Raw genomic sequence first — 23,995 nt, forward strand, 5'->3', positions numbered from 1 at the left:
AGACCTAATCACACATCTCCAAAGGAAGGGAGTGTGTGTGGCTGAATTTACCTGAATCACTCTGCTTAGAGATGATAGGACACCTTAAAAAATGTTCCAACGTGGTTCTGGAAGGCCTGAGGTTGAAGCCATGCCATCAAAGAAAAGGAAATTCTATTTCTGAGCCCCAAAGGACACGTTAGGGGCTTTGGGCATTTGTTCCCTGCTGCAGACAGATCCAGGCAGAGGGCTCCTCCTGTCTCCCACCCCAGGCCTTCTATTCCCCCCTCCCTTAGAGCCACTGCTGCTGGCCTGGTTTTCACACCTGTTTCCTGGCCTGGCAGGCAGGTCCATCTTCCCACCCCCGAGGATTTGGTTCTGCTCCTGCTCTTTTTCACTTCCCTTGAAAAGGAAGGTGCTCTTGATCTTCGTTCTGTTATCGCTTCCTACTCCTTATCACCTCACTTGAATCAGATAGTCAGAAACACAGATTTATTTATCCTGCTGTATGGCATGGGGCGCTATAGTCAATAGGCTGTGATAAGCCCTAAGGGAAAAGAAGAGAATATGAAAAAGTACGTATATAAATAGATGTATACAAATATATAAATATACATGAATCGCTTTGCCATATACTAGAAATTAACATAACATTGTAAACCAACCATACTTCAATAATTTAAAAATTAAATTAACAAATGAAGCATGAAAAAATAAACAAAAAACAAAAACATGGGGATTTATTAAGTATCCCCCATAACCAGCAGTGTGGGCGGCGCATCAGCCCTGGAGAGTCAGTCTTTGATCACCCAGTGCTCCCTCTATGTGGAATCTCTGCTCTGTCATTCTTTTTTTTTTTTGTCTTTTTGTCATCTCTTGGGCCGCTCCTGCGGCATATGGAGTTTCCCAGGTAGGGTTCGAATTGGAGCTGTAGCCACTGGCCTACACCAGAGCCATAGCAACGCAGGATCCGAGCTGCGTCTGCAACCTACACCACAGCTCACAGCAACTCCGGATCCTTAACCCACTGAGCAAGACCAGGGATCGAACCCGAAACCTCATGGTTCCTAGTCGGATTTGTTAACCACTGCGCCACGACGGGAACTCCATGCTCTTGTCATTCTTGTCTCCTAGGCGGTGCAACTTCCATACTACCTTCTCCAAGAAGTCTTCTTGGGTCTCAGCTGCTCCCTGTCCTCATGGCACTTGGACACCTCTCCTGCATGGCTTCCCATACATTGAACTTGGTTTATAGTTATTTGTATGTATGTCTTCCCCACTAGACTGAGCTTTTCCTTGAAGGCAGAAATAGTCTTGTCTTTTTTTTTTTTCCTTTTTTGCCTGCACCCGTGGCGTATGGAAGTTCCCAGGCATGGGATCGAATCCAATCCAGGGCTGAGACCTATGCTACAGCTGCAGTAACACTAGATCCTTAACCTATTGCACTGGACCAGGGATCCAACTGTCATGGTCACAGAGATAAGCTGGATCTCTAACCCACTGTGCCACAGCAGGAGCTCCAGAAATATTCTTTTTTTTTTTTTTTTTTGGTCTTTTTGCTATTTCTTCGGGCTGCTCCTGCGGCATATGGAGGTTCCCAGGCTAGGGGTTGAATCGGAGCTGTAGCCACCGGCCTACACCAGAGCCACAGCAACACGGGATCCGAGCCGCGTCTGCAACCTACACCACAGCTCATGGCAACGCCGGATTGTTAACCCACTGAGCAAGGGCAGGGACTGAACCCACAACCTAATGGTTCCTAGTCAGATTCGTTAACCACTGCGCCATGACGGGAACTCCCAGAAATATTCTTTTATTTATCTTTGTACTCTTCAAGCACCTCACTGTGCCTGGACTAAAAAAAAAAAAGAAAGATACAGTTGTTTGCTTATATTCTTTCCAAAAAAGGCTTGTAAGCACCTTACTAAAATATATAAAGAGTAGCAGAAGTGGGGCTGATGAAAAGCAAGGGTAAAGAAATTATGGAAAGAGAGCCAACAATAAAAATGATAAAAATAATATTTGAGTTCTTACTAATGTTGAGCACTGTTCTAATTGATTTACATGCATCACCTCACTTAATCTTTATAACAATCCTATGAGGCAATGACTATTATAATTATTTCACATTTGAAGAAACAGAGGCACAGAGAGGGTGAGTCACTTGTCCAAATTCACACAGTGGAATATGAACACAGGTTCTAGAAGCTGTGCTCATAATCACACAGCCCTCAGGATACTAACCACAGGTATTCTGTATAGAGAGCGGGGTTATGAATCTGGCTCTGAGGTTTCTAGCAGAGAAAACCAAGAAGGAAAAACATTCAATGACAGAAGTGACTGTTTTCACTGGAAACAACAAACCAATGGCTTGGGAGAAATGCAGCTTTTTGTAACCTTGAATCTGAGAGAACTCATTAAGAAGACACTGCCTTCCAAACTTCAGAATTTAATATTCCAGGAGTTCCCTGGTGGTGCAGCAAGTTAAGGATTTGGCGTTTCACCGCTGTGGCTTGGGTCACTGCTGTGGTGTGGATTTGATCCCTGGCCTGGGAATTTCCAGGTGTTGTGGGTGTGGCCAAAAAAAAAAAAGTTAATATTCTATGGGTAAAAATTGTTAAACTCCCAATACAGATGTATTTGTTTCTATTTATACATATGTACTGATGAACTAATATATTATGTGCATTGTAAAACATAAAAACTGAAAAGAATGAGAGAAAATATAAAAACACATAGAGGAGTTCCTGCTGTGGTGAAACGGGACTGGCAGGATCTCTGGAGCACCAGGATGCAGGTTCGATCCCTAACTGGCACAGTGGATTAAGGATCCTGTATTGCTGAAGAAGCTGCTGCATGGGTTTCAACTGCGGCTTGGGTCTGATCCCTGGCCCAGGAAGTTCACATGCCGCACTGTGGCAAAAAAAGAAAACAAAAAACCAAACAAAATCAGCCATCCAGATTCTGCTGAGAATCATCTTTTTATTTTTGATTTTTATCTTTTGTCTTTTTTTTCAGGGCCGCACCTATGGCATATGAAAGTTCCCAGGCTAGGGATCGAATCACAGCTGCAACTACAGGCCTATGCCACAGCCACAGCAATGCCAGATCCAAGCCTCGTCTGCAACCCACACCACAGCTCATGGCAATGCCAGATCCTCAACCCACTGGGAGAGACCAGGGTTTGAACCTGAGTCCTCATGGACACGAGTCAGGGTCATTACCACTGAGCCACAACGGGAAGTCCCTGCTGAGGGCCGTCTTGCACGCACATCCTTCCTGGGTACACACAGGCCCCTCCTGAGTTCCCTGTTACACTAAGAGTATAGGGGCTGGATCCTGGCAATAGATAGTAGTAGCTAAATTCACATCACCATTTCCCATTAACAACCCTCAGTAGGGCTCCAATGCAGAGAAAATGTATTTCGGTGACAGCATTTCTAGGGGGACCAAAATAATGTGGTTCAAGTTCTCTGATTGGCTAGTTTGATTTAGTAAGAACTATTTTATTGACTATATATATAAAATATAACTGTATCATATATATCTCACATAACTGGTATTGAGAATTTTCTGTATGTCGGTCATGGCACTAGATGCTTTACTCGTGTTTTCCCATCTAATCCTTATCACAATCCTTTGAGGTGATTTTCATTATAATCACCATTTTACAAATGAGGAAACTGAGGCTCAGAGAGGTTTATTTCTTCATATGATAGAGCTGGAGTTTAAGCTCACATTTATTAGGTTTTGAGCCAGTGCTCTTAATCACCTTCTCTAGAGCTCTAGAAAATTTAAATATAGATGTTTTTAAACAGTGATTTCCCCCTTTTACAAAATCTTTTTTATTTACCAAAAGAATGCATTCTTGTGGTAAAAAATGCAAACAAAACTGAAGTGTGCAAAGTAAAAAAGCCATCTCTTCCCATAAACAAGCCCACCAGATTTCCCCTGTTAGTTTGCTCTTTTAAAGACCTTGTAACTAGAGATTCTCATACAAAGTGAAGTAAGTCAGAAAGAGAAAGACAAATATGATAGGATATCACTTATATGTGGAATATAAAAGGTGGCACAAATGAACCTAACTGCAGAGCAGAAACAGACTCCCATACATGGAGAATAGCCTTGCGGTTGCCCAGGGGGATGGGGAGGGAGTGGGATGGACTGGGAGTTTGGGGTTAGTAGGTGCAAAGTATACATTTAGAATGGACAAGCAATGAGGTCCTACTGTATATATAGCACAGGGAACTATATCCAATCTCTTGGGCTAGAACATGATGGAAGATAATATGAGAAAAAGAATGTGTGCGTATTTATATATAAATGACTGGGTCACTTGGCTGCACAGCAGACATTGACACAACATTGTAAATCAACTATACTTTAAAGAAAATTAAAAAAAAATAAAAAAGTCTTCCAGGCTTCTTTCTGCTCCCTGAACATGTGTATATACATAACAATTTTGCAAAAGTGGGATCATAACGTATATTTTACTCTAAACTCTCTCTTTTACATGGCTCTCTTTCCAGGTTGGTTCATGCAGATCTATTCACATACTAGAAGCAGATAACACAATAGACTTCTCTCAAAATCTTCCTCTGGGTTTTTCCTTCTGCCTCTTTGTTTATTTCCTGCAGCTGACTCTACGGTGCAGTCCTTTTGGTCTTCTTCCTCTGTTATCTGTTATCTCTTCCACTCCTTTGGCTTTAGAGCTAATCTATATGCTAACAACTCCCAGACTCACTTCACTCTTTACCTGGAACATTGCAATTCTTTTTTCTTCCTTTTTTTTGGTCCTGCCCACAGCATGTGGAAGTTTCCGGGCCGTGGATAGAACCTGCACCACAGCAGCAACCCAAGCCCCTGCAGTGACAACACTGGATCCTTAACCTACTGTGCCATAAGAGAACTCCAGTTTTCTATATTTTCAGTTTGCTTTGCTGTTTGTTTTATGTCGTTTGGAGAATGTATTTTTACATTTGTTTACACTGATAAAAAGAAACTCTGGAAGGAAACTAATGAAAGGGGCTACCTGTGTGGGGTGGTGGGGAGTGGAGGGAATTAAGAATAAACTAACCCCGAGTTGCTGTGGCTCTGGCGTAGGCTGGTGGCTACAGCTCCGATTCGACCCCTAGCCTGGGAACCTCCATATGCCGCGGGAGCGGCCCAAAGAAATAGCAAAAAGACAAAAAAAAAAAAAAGGAATAAACAACCAAGAGGAGTGGATCAAGAAGATGTGGTACATATACACAATGGAATATTACTCAGCCGTTAAAAGGAACGAAATACCAGCATTTTTTGCAACATGGATGGAAGTAGAAACTATCATGCTAAGTGAAGTCAGCCATACAATGAGACACCAACATCAAATGCTTTCACTGACATGTGGAATCTGAAAAAAGGACAGACTGAACTTCTTTGCAGAACAGATGCTGACTCACAGACATTGAAAAACCTATGGTCTCCGGAGGAGAGTTTGGGGGGTGGGGGGCTGTGCTTGGGCTGTGGGATGGAAATCCTGTGAAATCAGATTGTTATGATCATTATACAACTACAGATGTGATAAATTCATTTGAGTAATAAAAAAAATTTTTTTTTAAATTAAAAAAAAGAAAAAAAAGAATAACCAAGATCAAGGACACCAGGCCTGAGATTAAGAACAGAATGATAGGGAGGCCTTGGATTTGGCCTTGGTCTTGCCTCCTCTTTACAGACGAAAGAGAGATAACAGAAGAAACGTAATGAACTTTTGGGGGAGGATCACAAGCCCTTGAAACCTCTTCTGAAGTCTAGCTGTTCCAGTGGGGTACCTGTGCCTGTTTCCTTGGGGCGGGGGAGGCATAAATTATCCACACGCTTTCTTCCCAGTCCAGGTAAATTCCCTGAGGACAGCTGTTGATGCAGACCAGGGCCCTGAGGGCACCTAGCAAAGGTCCTGTAGGTAAAATAGGTGTAAGTCCAATGCCCTTTTGCCTGCTCTCCTCCTGGCTAAGGACAGGGCTGCCTACCCTCTGCCTCGGTGGGAATGCTGCCTGCAGGTAAGTTTCCCTCCTCTTTGCTTCTACTAGGTGATAACTGTTATTTGTCAAAAATATTCAACTTTTCTATTATAAGATTTATTGGGAGTCCCGTGGTGGTCTAGTGGTTAGGATTCAGCACTTTCACTGCTGTGGCCCAGATTTTTAAAAAAGTATAGGAGTTCCCATCATGGCTCAGTGGTTAATGAATCTGACTAGGAACCATGAAGTTGCGAGTTCTATCCCTGGCCCTGCTCAGTGGGTTAAGGATCCGGCGTTGCCATGAGCTGTGGTGTGTGGGTCGCAGATGTGGCTCCAATTAGACCCCTAGCCTGGGAACCTTCATATGCCCCGGGTGCAGCCCTAGAAAAAGGCAAAAAGACCAAAAATAAATAAATTAATTTAATTTAATTTAAAAAGTATAAAACCACCCAAACTGAGAGAATGGCATAATGAACCACCTTGACTGAATGGTGAGCCCCTGATTCAATAATTCCTGACAATTTGGTCATATATGCTTTACACTTTCTTCTTTTCCTCTGATTTTTAAAGAGCAAATACCTAAGGTCCTACCATTTCATTCCTAAATTCTTATATACGCATCTGAAAATTTGAGACTTTTTCTTGCTATGATCACCTCTGACAAATTTAACATTAATTTCTTAGAATAGTATTAATTCCTTAGAATATACTAATACCCAGTCTGTATTCAAATTTACTGCAAAATCCATTGACTTTAAAGCTGTGAAGGGTGCCAGATTGGAGTTGCTGGACTTGGAGTCAACCTCAGCCTGACAAACTTCTTAGCACAGGTCTCTGAGAAATGCCTGGAGTTCCCGTTGTGGTGTAGTGGAAACGAATCCGAATAGTATTCATGAGTATGTGGGTTCAATCCCTGGACTAACTCGGTGGATTGGGGATCTGGCATTGCTGTGAGCTGTAGGTCGAAGATGTGGCTCAGATCCAGCATTACTGTGATGGTGGCGTAGGCCAACAGCTGTAGCTCTGATTTGACCTCTAGCCTGGAAACATCCATATGCTGTGGATGCAGCCCTAAAAAGAAAAAGAAAAAGAAAAGAAAAAAAAGCTACTGTCCAGAATGAGAGGTTTCCTTGGTAAAGGCAGGTAGTAATAGCAGTTTTTATTGAGCATCTAGTATGGACCCGCCTAGGCTATAGCTTCTAACTGGAAGAGACGACATTAGCTTTTTGCATGTGTCTTCTAGTGCTAGTGTGTCTAGCACTGAACAAAATGGACTATGTAGAATAGATGCTCAACAAACTGTGATCTGAACTGATCATATCTTTTTGGTATTAAATGTTTCTTTGCAGCCACTGAATGACATCACTGTTTAATTCAATCATTGGAATAAAGTGCATATTAACCTTCCTATTTTACATACAGGGGAGGAAACTGAGTGTTGGCTTTGTCTACGTTCCCTTAGCTTGGAAGTAGAGGAGCTGAGACCCATCTCAGGTTGGTTCAGCTCCAGAGTCTTGGTGGTCGTCTGTCTCGGTCATCACCCAGGGACTCTGGCAGGGGTAGTAAAGACCCAAGTCCTGGGTTGAGTCCTGGGCAAAGAGAGGGCAAAAGAGAAGAGTGGAGGAGGGGGAGGAAAGAAGAGAGAAAGGAACAAAGGAACGAAGCCAGGAGATTATGTTATAGAATTCAAACTAGCAGCCATTGGATAAAGAGCTGTGGTAAACAGGGAACACAAGTGCTTGTTGTGTTGTGGAATGAATGAGAAGCCTTTTGAGACTCAACCCTCAGACTCTAGAATCATAGACATAGACAGGTCCATAGACAGCACTGGGTCCTCTCAGGGCTGGCCCAGGACCTGGTCCATATTAGGAGCTCAAATATCCATTAAATGAATGACAGCGCATGAGTGAATGTGTGAGTAAATGAAAAAAAAACCCGAATACATGACTGAATGAATGATGGGCTAATACGTAAGTTATTTAAGGCATTGAGTGGCTGACTTAATTGAATGACAGATGAATGAAATCTCTCCATCTTCATAGGAGGAGAATGAGAAGGGTAGACAGCGAAATCGGACAACAGATACATTTTCCAAGCATATTCTGAGACCTGTGCTAAGAAGTTTTTCATTTAATCCTCATAGCATTCTCCAGTATTATCATCACTTTTCTAGTGGGGAATTAGGGCTGTAGATTTGAGAAAACTTGTTCAAGTGCACTCAGGGGCAGAGCTGGAATTTCAACACTGCCATTAAATTCCAAAGCTCAGGTGTTTCCCTACATAGTCAGTGTCCAATTCATTCTATTTCACTCAATAGCATGAGCAAGTGAGGACTTGTTTTTATATGGCCGATGCAAGTACAGGTGAACTCCTACTCATGCAACTCCTGGAAAGCTGTACATTTAAACACAATTATTTATCTCAGCTCATTATGTAAAGGAAACTTTTCTATTGTGTGTCCTTTTAAAAGTGAAGGATTACCCTGAACTCATCTGTCTCCTAAATCTGAATTTTGTTCAAAGCAGGGTATATATTAACCAAAGATGTGTACTTGTAGGAGTCAGTTTAATTATTGCTGGGAATCTGAGATTTGGAGCGTTTGGAGGCCAGGCCTTTAATTTTATGGCACCTCTTCTGAATGTTTAAAGGTAAATTAAACTGATTCAAATCCTGGCATTCCCGCTGTAGTACAGAGGGTGTGGAATCCGACTGCAGCATCTTGGGTCGATGTGGAGGTGCAGGTCTGATCCCCTGCCCTGTGCATTGGGTTAAAGGATCTGGCATTGCCACAGCTGCAGCATAGGTTGCAGCTGTGGCTCAGAGTCAGTCCCTGGCCTGTGAACTTCCATATGCTGCTGGTGTGGCCATAAAAAGAAAAAAGGTACCAAGTCCAGAATAAAAAAGGTACCAAGTCAGGATAAAAACCACCATAAACCAAGTCCTATTATAAACCACAAACTCAGGAAAAAATTTTCTAGTTCCTATCACAGACCAAGGGCTGACTTTATACAAAGCTCTCTCTCTCTCTCTCTTTTTTTTTTTTTGCTTTTTAGATCCACACCTGTGGCATGTGTGGAGGTTCCCAGGCTAGGGATCTAATCAGAGCTACAGCTGCTGGCCTACACCACAGCCATAGCAACGCCAGATCCGCGCTGCGTCTGCAACCCACACCATAGCTCACGGCAATGCTGGATCCTGAACCCACTGAGTGAGGCCAGAGATTGAACCCGCAACCTCATTGTTCCTAGTCGGATTCGTTTTCTGCTGCACCACGACAGGAACTCCCACACAAAGCTCTCTTTAATCAATAAGAAAAGGTCTATAACTCAATAGCAAAATGGGCAAAGGATATTCATAGGAAAGGAAACACAAATGGCTCTTAAATATATGAAGAATGTTCTCCTCTACTCATAATGAAAAAATAATGTAAATTAAAACCATACTGACAGACTAATTTTTCACCTGTGAGATTGGCAAAGATAAGAAAAAAATGTGCTAAGACCCTGTACTGGCTTAGGGGTAGGGAGACGACACTCTTAATATTTGTTTTGGGGCAGTAAACTGGTACAACTTCTAAGGAGAGAAATTTGGCAAAATCTGTATAAATTACTAGACACATATACTTTGAAGGTACAGTTACATGTATACATGTGCAAAATTATATACATGCAAGGTTATGCATTACAGCATATGGTTTAAGAGCAAAAGAAGGAAAGGCTTTAGCATTTATCAATGTTCATTTATAAAATGGAATTCATGCTACATCTAGATATGCGGTAATATATTTGCCAGTGTCCACATGAGGTGATAGAACATTTGAAATGTGTCCAGTTCTAATTGAAATATTCCTTTTTTTTTTTGTCTTTTTGGGGCCACACCCACAGCATATGGAGGTTCCCAGGCTAGGGGTCGAATCAGAGCTGTTGCAGCTGGCCTACATCACAGCCACAGCAGCACACATCTGAGCCTTGTCTGGGACCTACACCACAGCTCACAGCAAGGCCGGATGCTTAACCCACTGAGCAAGGCCAGAGATCGAACCTGCGTCCTCATGGGACGCTAGTCGGATTCGTTTCTGCTGAGCCACGACAGGAACTTCTAACTGAAATATTCTTTAAGTGGAAAATGCACACTGGATTTTGAAGACTTGGTACAAAAAAGGAATGTGAGATATTAATAATTTTTACATGGATCTCCTGTCAAAATGATATTTCAGATAAATCGATTTAAATAAAATCTATTATTAAAGTCTATTGTTAAAGTTAATTTCGCCTGTTCCTTTTAACTTTTTTTTTCTTTTGTCTTTTTAGGGCCACACCTATGGCATATGGAAGTTCCCAGGCTAGCGACTGAATCAGAGCTGTAGCTGCTGGCTGCAGTCACCGGCCTATGCCACAGCCTCAGCCACAATGGATCCTTAACCCACTGAGGGAGGCCAGGGATTGAACCTGCATCCTCAAGGATACTAGTCAGACTAGTCAGGTTCGTTAACTGCTGAGCCACGGCAGGAACTCCCCCTTTTAACTTTTTGTATGTGGCTACTATCAAATATAAAAGTAAGATGTGCCTGTCATTATATTTTATTGAACAGTGGTGGCTCTGGGTGAAAAAAGTGAAAAAAGCAAGATGCATTAAGAATATTTAGTATGCTACCGTTCGTGCGCTAGAGAAAGGACAAAAGTGCTAAGAGATTTGCTTCTTTATACATAACATATTTCTGGAATGATACCCTAGAAACGATATTGGCGGCTTCTGGAAAGAGAAAACTGTGGACAGGAAACAGGGCTGAAATTTGAATACTGAATGTTTTAGCACATTCCTGAACCAAAATGTACAAGCAGTTTGAATCATATACAGTGGTCCAGTGGTCCCCCCTCACCCGTGGCTCCCCCACCCCCTTTCCAGACCTCTGGCGGATGCCTGAAACCACAGTTAATACCAAATTCTATGTATAGACACCGTTTTCCCCTATAGACAGCATGGAGAGGCTGAATGGAGGGAGGATTCCTTTACTTCCCAGCTGGGACAGAGCAGGGCGAGAGAGCTCATTGTGCTGCGGGAAGAGTGCGCAGTTTAAAAGTCATGAGGGTTCATTTCTGGGATTTGTCATTTAATGTCTCCCCACTGCTGATGACTTCAGGGAACGGAAACCAAAGAAAGCCACACTGCAGATATGGAGGGTCTACTGTATTATTATTTAGATATCATCTATGTACATAATCCATATTATGTACATACATAGTAGTCAAAAGTAGTTTAAAAAGTTTAACAGAATAAAAATATGCACAGAGAGACGAGACACAAATACACACGGGCAAATGCACAGAAAAAGATGAAACTGCACAGAAAAAAGAACTAGGCAGATAAACAGAGTGAGGAGAACGTGTGAGGGACTGAAAGGGAGGACGTGCTGAATTTGCTCTATTTTTTACTCTGTACCGTTCGTTTGAGTCTTTTGTAAGGACAAGGCTTAATTTGTGTTAAGTCTTAGAAAAGAAACTAGATTAGAAAGAAATGTACCAAGATATTCACAATAGCTGTCTCTAGATAATGAGATTAGAGGTAATTTTTCCTTCCTATTACTTTAAAAATCCTCCCAATTAGTCTTCATTTTCCCAATTAGTAGATAAATAAGACTCTTACTTTGATAATGGAAGCACCAACAATCCGTTTTTATCACTATAGTTTCTTTGTAAAAAACATACTTTTAAAGATTCTATGAGCCTTCTAAAGAACTTTAAATTATCATCATTGCCTTTTTAAACTGATAGCAAGACTCCTTATAAAATGTCAAAAACAGAGACGTGGAAAGATGTATCTCATAATTTCATCTCCTTCTGCAAAATCACAATTCTTTGAAACTTTAAAAATTCTGCATTTCTATTAAGAACTTTAAAATAATTTCAGATTCACTGGAGAAGCTGAGAATGGGAATATACTTGCTTTGGGCCAAGCAGAGTCCTAAATGCTTTACATTTATCATATTGAATCTACCCAACAACTCTCCTGGGGAAAGAACTCTCTGGGGTCGGTGTTATGCCCCAGGAAGCACTAAAGCAGGGCTCTGAGGTTTAAACAAGGTGCCTAAGGCCATACTCTCTAAGGGCAGGGTTGGCATTCAAATCCAAGTCCAGGAGGGAAGCCCAAGCCAGTGCCTCCGGCAGCTGCCATTGAGGTGGGTGGGGCTGGTGTGACTTGGATGCAGGACCAGGATTTGAGTTCACTTCTGGTGGCCCCCCGATCCAGGTCCCTGAGAATGCGTGTTTGAGAAAGGATTTTGACTTCGGTGATGAGTGTAGGTTCATGACTGGTGGAGGAGGAAACGATAATGCTAGAGCTGGGGCATAACCGACCTTGTGGTGGGGGGTGGAGGTTTCGGTGGTAGCTGTGGGTAGGCGCTGAAGGGGAAAGGGGGGCGGAACTGAAGCCCAGGAGGGCTGCCAGCTCCAGCACTCCAAAGGGTTAAGGCCGGGCAGGAAAGCCTCTGGGGATGGGGTAGAGGGTGGGGGGTGGGGGGAGCTACCACCAAAAGCTGCGCGATCTCGCAGCCCTCACCTCCCCCACCAGCAGGGACTGGACGGGCGGATGGGACTAGTTCCTTAGGGGATTATCTGAGGCCTCTGGGCTGAGGTGAGCTCCGGGGAGGGTCGGAAGCCCCAGGTGCCATGCGTCCCCCACCTTCCTGTGGGGCTCAGAAAACTAGGTGACCTGGGATAGGCGCCCTGACCCCTGACAAAAGCATCTTTGTTCCAGGCACACTTTGGGAGTGAGGGGTGTTGAGCCCAAGCCTGGGGGATGCTCAAAGGTGGGGATGGAAGCCTTTCAGGAAGGGAATGGGACCAGCACCTAGGCGGGGGCAGGGAGTTCTCCAGCCTCCCCATCTCGCAGGGCCTGGGGTGGGGGAGCGGTCTCAGGAAGAGATGCATCCCTGGGGCTCAGAGAGCCCCGCGATCTCTAACCCATCACCCAAGGCCAGTTTCCCCAGCTCCAGCTTCGCTCTTTCCCCCCTCCCCCCCTTAGCCTGGCTTCAGACTCTCTTTCCTCAGGTTCTTTCTATCTAAACCTTCTCCTCCCCTCCCCTCCCCCCAAACTCTTTGGAAATCTTTCAACTTTCTTTCAAGTTTTCCTGGGCAGCTCGGGAATCTGTTTCAGAGCTAGGTCAGGGCGCTTTCACACCCCCAGCTGGGTAGAGTGGACGAGACAATAGCTGCTATCACTTTACCATTGGAAGTGACCCCCGAATTTGCACTTCTTTCATCTCGGGACCGCAGCACTTGAGGGTGGGCGATTTCCTGGGGGGAGTGGCTTAAGCCGCTTCTCCACCGGCCAGTTGGCTGTAGACGGTCCATGCTCAATGGTCCACCACAGATATGAAACCACTTCTGGAGTGAGAGTGGCGCTCAGTTGCTGCCCACAGGGTGACTTAAATGTCCCAAGCTGGAAGGTGGAGAGAGACGTGGACGCCCCCTGGGCTCTGGGCCACCCTCGAGGTCAGTAAACTAGTAAGTTGGCTCAAAACTAGGAAGGGTGGGTGCCTTATGCAGTTTGGGGGCCCCAGGGGAGTGAGGGCGTGGACTTGGGACACTAAAGGGCCCAAGGGTCAAGGAGTGACCCAAACGATGCTGTGTGTGTGTGTGCGTGCGTGTGAGGGGAGGGGAGGCATTGTTACAAGTTCTCTCTCCCCACCCCCACCTCCAGCCCCTTCCCCACCCCCACCCGCCGGCCTATCTCCCCTCCCCACCCTACACAATGGTCTGGCCTCAGCCCCTCCCCAGACTCCCAGTGCTTTCTGATTTGGGCCCCTTGTCTCAGATGCCCCCAGGCAGCCAGCTCTCTCCCCACCGGCCCGGGCCTCCTTGCAGCTCCCACCACTTCCCCTCGTGGGCCGCACTGGCATTCTCCTTCCCTTCTAGACATGTGGTCCACTAAAGCTACTGAACTTGGGAACTCCCAGGTGTGACTGACTTGGCGGCCTCAGGCCTACCCTGGTGCCCCCAGGTGTTCGGTTGCCCTTGGTGCTGGAAGGTTCCTTCACAGCCAAGGGACTCGGCAGACACCAGGCAGGCCTTATGGCCGCCCATGCCCTCTACGGCCTCCTGGCCTCTGGGGAAGAAGCCAAGATGGCTGGTGCTCCCTCAAGCCAGGGGCTCAGGCTGGGCAGCTGGGCCAGCGTGCCTGGGGGACTGGAGGGCAGGCCAGAGAAGCATGGAGCCAGGCTGGGTGAGAGGCCAACCCATCTACCACAGTCTTAGCCAGTCTTCCTGAGGGCTGAGGCCTGTGTAGCCTCCCTCGTGCTTGTAGAGCCTGGCTGGCTATGGACACTGCAGGGCCTGCTTTATGAGGACTGGTGAGAGGAGGGGCAGATGAGGAGAACGCGGGATCCTTGGTGAGCTCGAATACAGAGCCAGGACGAGGCTGGCAGGGAAGGTGTTTGTTATAGTCTTATCAGCGTTGTGTCAGCAGATCTCAATTTTTTCCCGTGCCCAGAGCCTTGGCTCATCCCTTTTAAAATGCAAGGGACAGAGGCCAGTCCTGAGCTCCAAGACCCTATCTGCTTGAAGTAAGAAGACTCCGGGAGGAGGAAGGTGGGTCTTGGTGAAGGTGGGGCTTTGAAAGGTCTGCAGAATTGCCTGTGTGCATTCATTCACCCCTTGGTTCCAGGGCCCTTCGGTGCCAAGATGCTGGCTGGATGCTTTCTGGAGGTCCCGTTTCCTCCCTTCCTTCCAACCTCAAGCCAGGGGAGCCTGTGTAATCTGGGGGGCCTTGCCTCCTTGGTTTCATGCCTTTTCACTTCCCTTCCAATAACTGTGGGGCCAGGGGAGGCCAGCTGGGCAAAGCCCCCATTTGAGCTCTGACGTTCTGCCCCGTATTCCATGAGTGCACCTGGTAAGCGCCGGCTCTGCCTTGCCTTGCGTTTCCAGGGAGCCATCATGGAAAAGACTGTTGCACCTGAACCCCATCAACCAATTGTCTACTTAAGTATGATTAGCTGCCCCAGGCAGCCTCTGGCCCCAGACTCTGCTTGTCCAGACCCACCTGAGTTGACCTGAGGTGCCGAGCCTCTTCACGGAGCTACTTTTTCTCAGCAAGCTTTTGAGGAAAAAAAGAAGTAGGGTATTACCTACTCGGAACTTCTCTTACCTCCTGGGGGAAGAGAGAGGGTGGAGGGGGCTGGGTCCGGCCGGGAAGGGTAGGTAGGGTGGGACAGGGGAGGGGAAGGGAGGTGGGTCTTGCCTAGGAAGAAGAGTGGTGTATCTGGATACTGCAGTGTGAAATCAGGCAAGTCACCTTTACCTTTCTGGACCTCGATTTCCTTAACTGTAAAATGGCCAGGTTTGTCTCAAAGCCCCAAGAATCCATGTGTTTCTGCATCCTATGGATGATGAGAGTTTGGGGCCCTGTATCTCCCTGGATGGTGGAATTACAAGAGTTAGGAGGGAAGCTCTGGAGTCGATTGCTGTTTTTGTAGCTTTAGGAGCTGTTCGGTCTTGGGAATGTTATTTAATTTAACCCCCAAGCCTCTGATTTCTCAAGGGTAAACTGGGAGTAGCCATCCTAGTGGCGGTGCAGGTGTGATGGGTTGTGGTTCACGTGGAGGGAAAGTCAGAACCACATATAAATAAATAAGGTTACCTCTGAAAGGCGTGAAATCCAAATGCTCAGTGTAAAGCCCACAGAAACTTGTCATCACTCAAAGGAACATCATGCTCTGTTCACAGAGCAGAAGGGCAGGAAGAATCACCCACACAATGTAATTGTCCCCTTTTATTTTTTTGAGATTTGGTTGAATTACCTAAGTTAAATGCACATAGTAAGCAGTAGGTAAATGGTGGCGATTTTCATAATTTTGTTTGCCAAGTATCTAGCAGAGTGGAGTGCTCATTTACACGCAGCTGTACAGCAGCATTTACAAGTGACATGCAAGAAAAACAACCCTCTCCCCCACCCCCCAGCATCCTGTCTGCCAGAATGAAAAAGCTTTCCTGAATGTACAGTTCCTTGGGCTCAATTTTTTTTTTCTCTTAAATCACATATGGAAGTGCTATTGGTGAAGTAGAGTTTGTCTTCGGAGTCCAAAAAAAGCCCCCTCGTTTTTTAAAAAAGTAAATAATAAAGTATATAAAAGAACAGATTAAAAGCCCAATTTCTAATAGAAATTTGGTGAGAGGTTAGACCAAATTTTTCACCATACACAAATTAAAAAAAAAAAATCTACAGGAAAGAAATTTTTATCCAAAGGTGATTCTGGTTACCAGTTTTTAAAAAGCTTTTTTTTAAAAAAAATTATTTTTTTGAATGATTACCAAGTAAAACTGGTGAGCTTTTGGTTCCTTAAAAGCTTTTTTCAGCTTTACTGAACTACGATTTAGAGTCAAACGCATCCCTTGTAAATATGCAAAATACATTCCTTCCAAGTGTGCAGTTCGATGAGCTGACAAGTGTATACACCCAAACACAATTTTTAAACCCAAGGATAATCTAAAAGAATTTATTAAACTCTTGAGAACAAAGATCTGAGGAAGGATAATGGTCTCCTTTTTAATTTAAAATCATGTCCACAAAGGTATATCACCCTGCTTTGCAATATAACACTGAACACCTTCCAGTAATCAGGACAATTATTTTGTATTGAAAGGGGGCTCACATTTTAAACTGGAGTAGATGAATTGAGGGCCCTAAAGAGCATCTGGTTTCAACTCTTGCCAGCACCACTTCTGTGACCTTGGGCAAACTGTGCAAATGAGCCCACGTTTGATTGTCTGAAGTGTTTTCACGTGTAAATTGGGGCGCATGCTAATCCCCACCTTAATGTTCGGCTGCCAAGATTGGCACAGTGCATGGCAAACTGCACATCTCAGTTATTAGAGCTATGCCAGTCCAGTGGCTAGGCTCTTGGCCGCCCCTTTGCTCCAGGGCGGCAGTTCTCAAACTGTTGAATCTGGGACTCCTGAATGCTCTTAAAAAGGGAAGATCCTGAAGAGCTTTGGTATATACAGATTACATCTGTCCATGTGGGTCCTAGTCAACGTTAAAACTGAGACATTTTGAAAATATTTATTTATTTAAAAAGAACAAGCCTGTTAGAACAACAAAAAAATTTGGTGAGAACAGCTCATTCTTGGAGATTTTTCAAATCTCTGTAATATCTGCTCTAACCGAAGCTGGGTAGATCCCACCTGTCTCTGTTCAGTCCGCTGTGATATGTTATTTTGGGAGAAGTATTATGAGGAGAATCCAACTTCACCCAGCCGCGTAGATGGACAGAGGAAGAGTTTTTTTTGTTTGTTTTTTTTTAATGAGAGTTGCAACGTTTATTTCAGGTTCTCTCTTGTTTTTTTTTTTTTTGTATTTTTTCTTTTTTTTCTTTTTTGCCACACAGGCAGTATGTGGGAATTCCTGGGCCAGGGATTGAACCTATGCCGCACAGCAGCAACCAGAGCCACAGCAGTGAGAACGCAGGAGCCTCAACCTGCTAGGCCATCAGAGAACTCCCGGAAGAGTATTTTGATAGCTTTTCCTTTTTTGGCTCTCGTGGCATAGGAAGTTCCTGGGCCAGGTATCAGATCTGAGCCATAGGTGCGACCTACGCTGAAGCTGTGGCACTGCCGGATCCACTGTGCCAGGCCAGGGATTGAACCTGCATCCTGGTGCTGCAGAGACACCACCATTCCTGTTGTGCCACAGTGGGAACTCTGATAGCTTTTTCAGTGGATATTCTTTGATAACTACACCAAAAGTTGACAGCTGGTAGTTCCTCAAAGCTTAGTTATAATGCAGAATCTAAAACAATATCCAGGAACATTCGACCCCATTATATTAAAATGCATTGCTTTCTTTTATACTTTAAATGTATCTTTTACCTAAGCCAGCTCCTTGGTTGGTTATTTGGGAAATACAGAATGAACTGTTTTGAGTAATGCAGTTTTTCAAAGGTTGACAATTCCATTATATAATATAAAAAGTTACATTTGTTAGTGTCACCACTGGTCCCTTCAGGAAAATCGTTAGGTATTGGGAAACTGTCAAGCTCACTGTAGTGGCTACAGGGCTTCAAAAATTCTAATTTCAAATGAAAGCTCCAGTTTTCACTGGCCATAAATAGTAGTTTTCCTTGAAGTGACAGTGTTACCTTATTCATTTTTGAGAAAATGCCTGCCAGATATTCTCAACTCTAAATGACTAATGCCTCTCAATCTTTCTTTCAAGTAAAAATGATATTCCGTGAAAAAGCAGCTAGTTCATCATACAGCCCAAACAATTGTCACTCTTGTGTTATGCCTCTATGTGCAGCAAAAATGCTCTATGAGGATGCCCTGTTTCGTCACTCCTGATATTGATAAGTCCTGTATTTAGGGGTTGTGATTTTAAAAAATAATAACCTTCGTTGCTTCATCAAGGACATTATTATTATTTTTTTCAGTCTTTTTAGGGCTGCACCTGCAGCACATAGATGTTGCCAGGCTAGGGGTTGAATTGGAGCTGCAGCTGCCGGCCTATGCCACGGTCACAGCAATGCTGGATCTGAGCCACTTCTTCAACCTACACCACAGCTCACAGCAATGCCAGATCCTTAACCCACTGAGCAAGGCCAGGGATCGAACCTGTGTCCTCATGGATACTAGCTGGGTTCATTACCTGCTGAGCCATGACAGGAACTCTGCATCAAGGACATTTTTGAGCGATACTAGTTTTTTTGTTCCCAGCTGCAGCTACGTGGTGGTGAAGAACACAGTGATTTCTAGTTTGATTCATGCCAAGTTACTCTAGTTTTACTCAAATGTTAACACAATGAAAAAGGCAAATCATATCTTAGTGTTGTTGCCTTAGTATTATAATGAAAACAGTTTAACTTGCAGGCCCTCTGAAAGTCTCAGGAAACCCAAAGTGTTCATGGACTGTACTTTTGAGAATCACTGTTCTAGGAAAAAGCAGACCTATTTTATTTGATTTCATTTTATTTATTTTTTTAGGGCCGTACCCACAGCATATGGAGGGTCCCAGGCTAGAGGTCTTATCAGAGCTACAGCTGCCAGTCTACACCACAGTCACAGCAATGCTGGATCCAAGCCGTGTCTACGAACTACACCACAGCTCACGGCAACGCTGGATCCTTAACCCACTGCGCAAGGCCAGGGATCGAACCCACAGCCTTGTGGTTCCTAGTTGGGTTTATTTCCGCTGTGCCACGATGGGAACTCCAGGCAGACCAATTTTAACTATGTGTGATTTTCACTCTTTAACAGGTACAGAGGTCCAGCTTTTATACCTGGACTGTATAGTATGTATAGTACTGGATAACAGTCTAGTATATAATGGCTAATGCTTCTGTAGTACTTGACTATGTGGTAGGCACTTCTCTAAGGATGGATATATGTGTATACGCAAGTGTGTTTGTGTGTGTGTGTACACTTATAGATCTCCATCCTTGACTTTCATTGTCACGTTTATACCTATCACAATCCTATAGGGGAGGAGGGGGGGAGTGGGATGGCCTGGGAGTTTGGGGTTAGTAGATGCAAACGATTGCCTTTGGAGGGGATAAGCACTGAGCCTGTTGTACAGCACAGAGAACTGTGTCTCGTCCCTTGTGATGGAACATGATGGAGGATAGAGTGAGAAAAAGGATATAGACATACGTGTGACTGGGTCACTTTGTTGTACAGTAGAAACTGACAGAACACTGTAAACCAACTATAATGGAAAAAAGTAAAAATCATTAAAATTAAAAAAAAACCAATCCTATGTGGTAGATAGATTTATTATGGTCCTCCTTTTAACAGAGGAACCAGAAGCATAGAGAGGTTGAGGGACTTGCCGAAGCTAACATCAGAACCAGGATTCAAAGCCAGACTCCCGGACCAAGCTCTTTGGTACCACTGAGTGATTAAACAAATCCCCGGGAACCTCCATATGCCATGGGAGCGGCCCAAAGAAATAGCAAAAAGACAAAAAAAAAACCCCAAAAAACACAAATCCCTGGAGGCGCTTAGCCACTGTCTGCTCTGAGGGAATGGGGGGTAGAGGGGCATTATCTTGAGGGATAGGGTGCAGGAGTGGATAAGGCACCATTGCTGGGCATCACATGGGTATCTTGTCCTGACCATTGCCCTCTCTCCTTTGCTCTTGTAGGATGACATCTCGGGAGCAGCTGGTGCTGCAGGTGCTGCAGGAGCTGCAGGAGGCAGTGGAGTCCGAGGGCCTGGAGGGTCTTGTGGGTGCTGCTCTGGAAGCCAAGCAGGTTTTGTCTTCCTTTGCTCTCCCCACCTGCCGGGAGGGAGGCCCCGGCCCCCAGGTGCTGGAGGTGGACTCAGTGGCCCTGAGCCTGTACCCAGAGGATGCTCCCCGGAACATGTTGCCGCTGGTGTGCAAGGGCGAGGGCAGCCTGCTGTTCGAGGCGGCCAGCATGCTGCTCTGGGGTGACTCGGGCCTCAGCCTGGAGCTGCGGGCCCGCACGGTGGTGGAGATGCTGCTGCACCGGCACTACTACCTCCAGGGCATGATCGACTCCAAGGTGATGCTGCAGGCTGTGCGCTATTCCCTCTGCTCTGAGGAGTCCCCTGAGATGACCAGCCTGCCCTCCGCCACGCTGGAGGCCATCTTCGACGCAGACGTCAAGGCCACCTGCTTTCCTAGCAGCTTCTCCAATGTGTGGCACTTGTACGCCCTGGCCTCCGTCCTTCAGCGCAACATCTACTCCATCTACCCCATGCGCAACCTCAAGATCCGGCCCTACTTTAACCGTGTCATCCGGCCCCGCCGCTGTGACCACATGCCCGCCACGCTGCACATCATGTGGGCTGGCCAGCCCCTCACCAACCACCTCTTCCGCCATCAGTACTTTGCCCCCGTGGTGGGGCTGGAGGAGGTGGAGGCTGAAAGTGCCACCACCAGCCTGGCCCCGACGCCTCCAGCCTTGGCCCCGCTGCCCCCGCCCGCCAAGACCCTGGAGCTGCTCAGCCAGGACCCTGGCCTCAGCTACTCCTACCTCTGTGAGCGCTACAGTGTTACCAAGAGCACCTTCTACCGCTGGCGGCGGCAGTCCCAGGAGCACCGGCAGAAGGTGGCCACCCGCTTCTCGGCCAAGCACTTCCTGCAGGACAGCTTCCACCGTGGGGGCGTCGTGCCGCTGCAGCAGTTCCTCCAGAGGTTTCCTGAGATCTCCCGCTCTACCTATTATGCCTGGAAGCACGAGCTCTTGGGGTCTGGCACGTGCCAGGCACTAGCCCCGATGGAGGAGCTGGAGAAGTTGACGGAGGAGCAGGTTGCCGAGGGGCTAGGATGCTCCTCCCCGGCCGTGTCGAGCCCCGGAATGGTCTTGATGCAGCGGGCCAAGTTGTACCTGGAGCACTGCATCTCCCTGAATACACTGGTACCCTATCGCTGCTTCAAACGTAGGTTCCCCGGCATCTCCCGGTCCACCTACTACAACTGGCGCCGGAAGGCTCTCCGAAGGAACCCCAGCTTCAAGCCGGCCCCTGTCCTCTCGGTGGCTGGGGCTACCCAGCCAGCTTCTGTTGGGGGAAAGGCCTTGCTCCCTTGGGAGGGTGAGGTGGGAGAGGAGGCAGGGAAAGCAACGGGTGGGGGGCAACCTGCCCCGCGGGAGTTCCTGCCCCTGAGGATGCCCCTGTCCCGTTGGCAGAGGCGTCTACGCAGGGAAGCCCGCAAGCAGGTGCTCAGTGGGCACCTCCCCTTCTGTCGCTTCCGCCTCCGCTACCCAAGCCTGTCACCCTCCACCTTTTGGGTGTGGAAGAGTCTTGCGCGGGGCTGGCCCAGAAGCCTTTCCAAGCTCCATATTCAGGCCCCCACCTTGGGCAAAGGGGGCATTCAGGAGGTGGAGGAGAAACAGGAGAAAGAAGCTGGTAGGAACGTGACAGCTGCCACGGCTCCGCCTGCAGGGACCCTGCAGATGACAGCTTCCCCAGGAGAGGATCCAGGGGCGGCCCTGGGAGGGCCTTCCAGAGAGGGGGCCCTACAAGAGGGGGCCATGGCCCAGGGCCGCCCCGTGGTGGCAGCGGCAGGAGGCAGGGATGGCCAGGTGCTGGTGATGGACATGCTCGCCACCACAAAGTTCAAGGCCCAGGCCAAGCTGTTCCTGCAGAAGCGCTTCCAATCCAAGAGCTTCCCCTCCTACAAGGAGTTCAGCGCCCTCTTCCCCCTCACTGCTCGCTCTACCTACTACATGTGGAAGCGCGCCCTGTACGATGGCCTCACCCTGGTCGATGGCTGACAGGGCGGGGTGAAAAGGGCTGGGACGAAGAAGGAGGACCGCTTTGGAGAGGGTCAGGGACCTGAGTTGCCCCCCCCTCCCCCTGGCTTGGCCAGGATGCCCTTTGTTCCCACAATGTCTACCCTGAATCCAGGGGCAGATTTGCATTGTTTCCCAGCTCCAGGGCAGAGGGAGCCAGAGATTAGCCATCTGGCCTCCTGCAGAGAGCTACAGGACCAGTCATTCTCTTCAGTTGTTTACCATTCTTATTTTTATTATTGTCTTGTTTTAGTTTCTTGTTTTGATGTAAATGGCTCGGCCGGGCCCCCTTGCTGGTGTTGGAAGCCATTATGTGTTTGGGGATCCAAAGGGGGGGTGGTTAGCTAAAGAATCTTTCAGCGTTTCCTGGGGACTAAGGGAATGTCATAGCATGGCCCTCTGTCCCCCTGGGCAGAAGGTAGGTCTTCAGTTCCTTTTGGGGGTTGGCACCCTCCTTACTCCAAGATGTTTCCCAAAGGAACATTGGAAATCAGATCTGGAGCAGGTCATGGCTTCTGCCTGGTGCCCCCAGGGAGAGGGTGCCAGGCTTAGGGTGAGCAGAAGTGGCAATGTTACCAGAAGAACCAAGGTTGGCCTTTGGAAGGTCCTGAGCTAGATCACAGAGGCTGGCCTGATCCTTCTGAGGAGTTTGGTAAGGGGCTGTAGGAGGGCCCTGGGTCTCTGCTTGCTGGAGCCTGGCCCATCTATTCTGGACCCCACAGTCCTCGGCCAGCCTGGCTGGCTCTTGGGAACCCCTGCCTTTCTGTTAAGTCCCTCCTCAGAGCCTGTGCCCCATCTTCGGTGAAGGACCGTATCATGGCCAGGCAGGTGAGAGACTGAATTTGGATATTGTCCAAAAGTGAATTTGGAAAGTCAAAGAAATAAAGTGATGTGGTGCTCACAGCTCTTGGTCTCAGGGATTTGTTTTGCCATATGTGACTGTCCGTTCCCACGCTCCCTTTTGGCTTAAGGGGACTGACTGTGACCATTTCTCTCCATGGATGTTCCCAGGTCCAGGGCTCGGGGAAGGGGATTACTCTGGGAGTTCCGCTTAGAACAGAATGTTGACCTTGGGTGTTCTTCCAGCTGGTGGCAGAGCTATGGCTGCCTGGAAAGATAGTTTCCAACAATGGAAGAAAACTGGCCAACACAGTGCTCAAAGGCCAGGCCACTGTGAGGGTCAAGCCTGTGTTGGGCTTCTCTTAGTCCTTGCAGTGCACTCAGGCAGGCTAGGCCCAGTCATAGGTAGGAAAAATGAGCCTCAGCATCGTTTGCTTGCATGCCCCCTACAGTGGGGCTGAGCCTGAAGGCCAGGCCTTTGCCCATTGGGATGTGACATCCTTGGGGAAGAAGTTCCTGAGGCCTCTTCTCTCTGTGTCTAGGTATCCTGCAGGAGCTGTTATCCTGGTCTTGGTGGGGAGGGGGTGGGGTGTCATGCTTGGTTCTGCTCTTTCTTTCACTCCACATCCAATCCATCAGCAGGTCCCGTGGACTCTGACTCTATGCCTAGGCTCTTCCCCTTCCCGCTAAGGCCATCGCCATCTGTCTTGGCCCACATCTCAGGTTCCTGCCTGCCTCCTTCCGTGGTTGCCCCCTCAAGCCATTCTCCAAAGGGCAGCCAGAGAGATCTTTAAACAAAATCTGGTTCGGTGACTTTCCCATCGAAGATGTACTGATGGCTCCCCTTCACTCTCAGCGTTCCTTGCGTTGCCTTACAAAGTTCTTCATAAGCCGGCCCCTGACTCTCTCTCCTGCCTCTGGTCCCTCTCTT

At 46.9% G+C, this 23,995-nt stretch overlaps 1 protein-coding gene across 1 annotated transcript; it reads left to right on the forward strand.

Moving 5' to 3' along the window:
* Positions 1-5,763: 5,763 nt before the first annotated feature.
* VRTN (vertebrae development associated) lies at positions 5,764-23,104 on the forward strand. The gene is made up of 2 exons (XM_047796144.1): positions 5,764-6,017; positions 20,109-23,104. Exons 1-2 carry the CDS (start codon positions 5,878-5,880, stop codon positions 22,204-22,206), a joined length of 2,238 nt encoding a protein of 745 aa, XP_047652100.1. The 5' UTR covers positions 5,764-5,877; the 3' UTR covers positions 22,207-23,104.
* The last annotated feature ends 891 nt before the right edge of the window (positions 23,105-23,995 follow it).

The sequence above is a fragment of the Phacochoerus africanus genome, chromosome 9 (assembly GCF_016906955.1).
Source record: "Phacochoerus africanus isolate WHEZ1 chromosome 9, ROS_Pafr_v1, whole genome shotgun sequence".
NCBI lineage: Eukaryota > Metazoa > Chordata > Mammalia > Artiodactyla > Suidae > Phacochoerus > Phacochoerus africanus.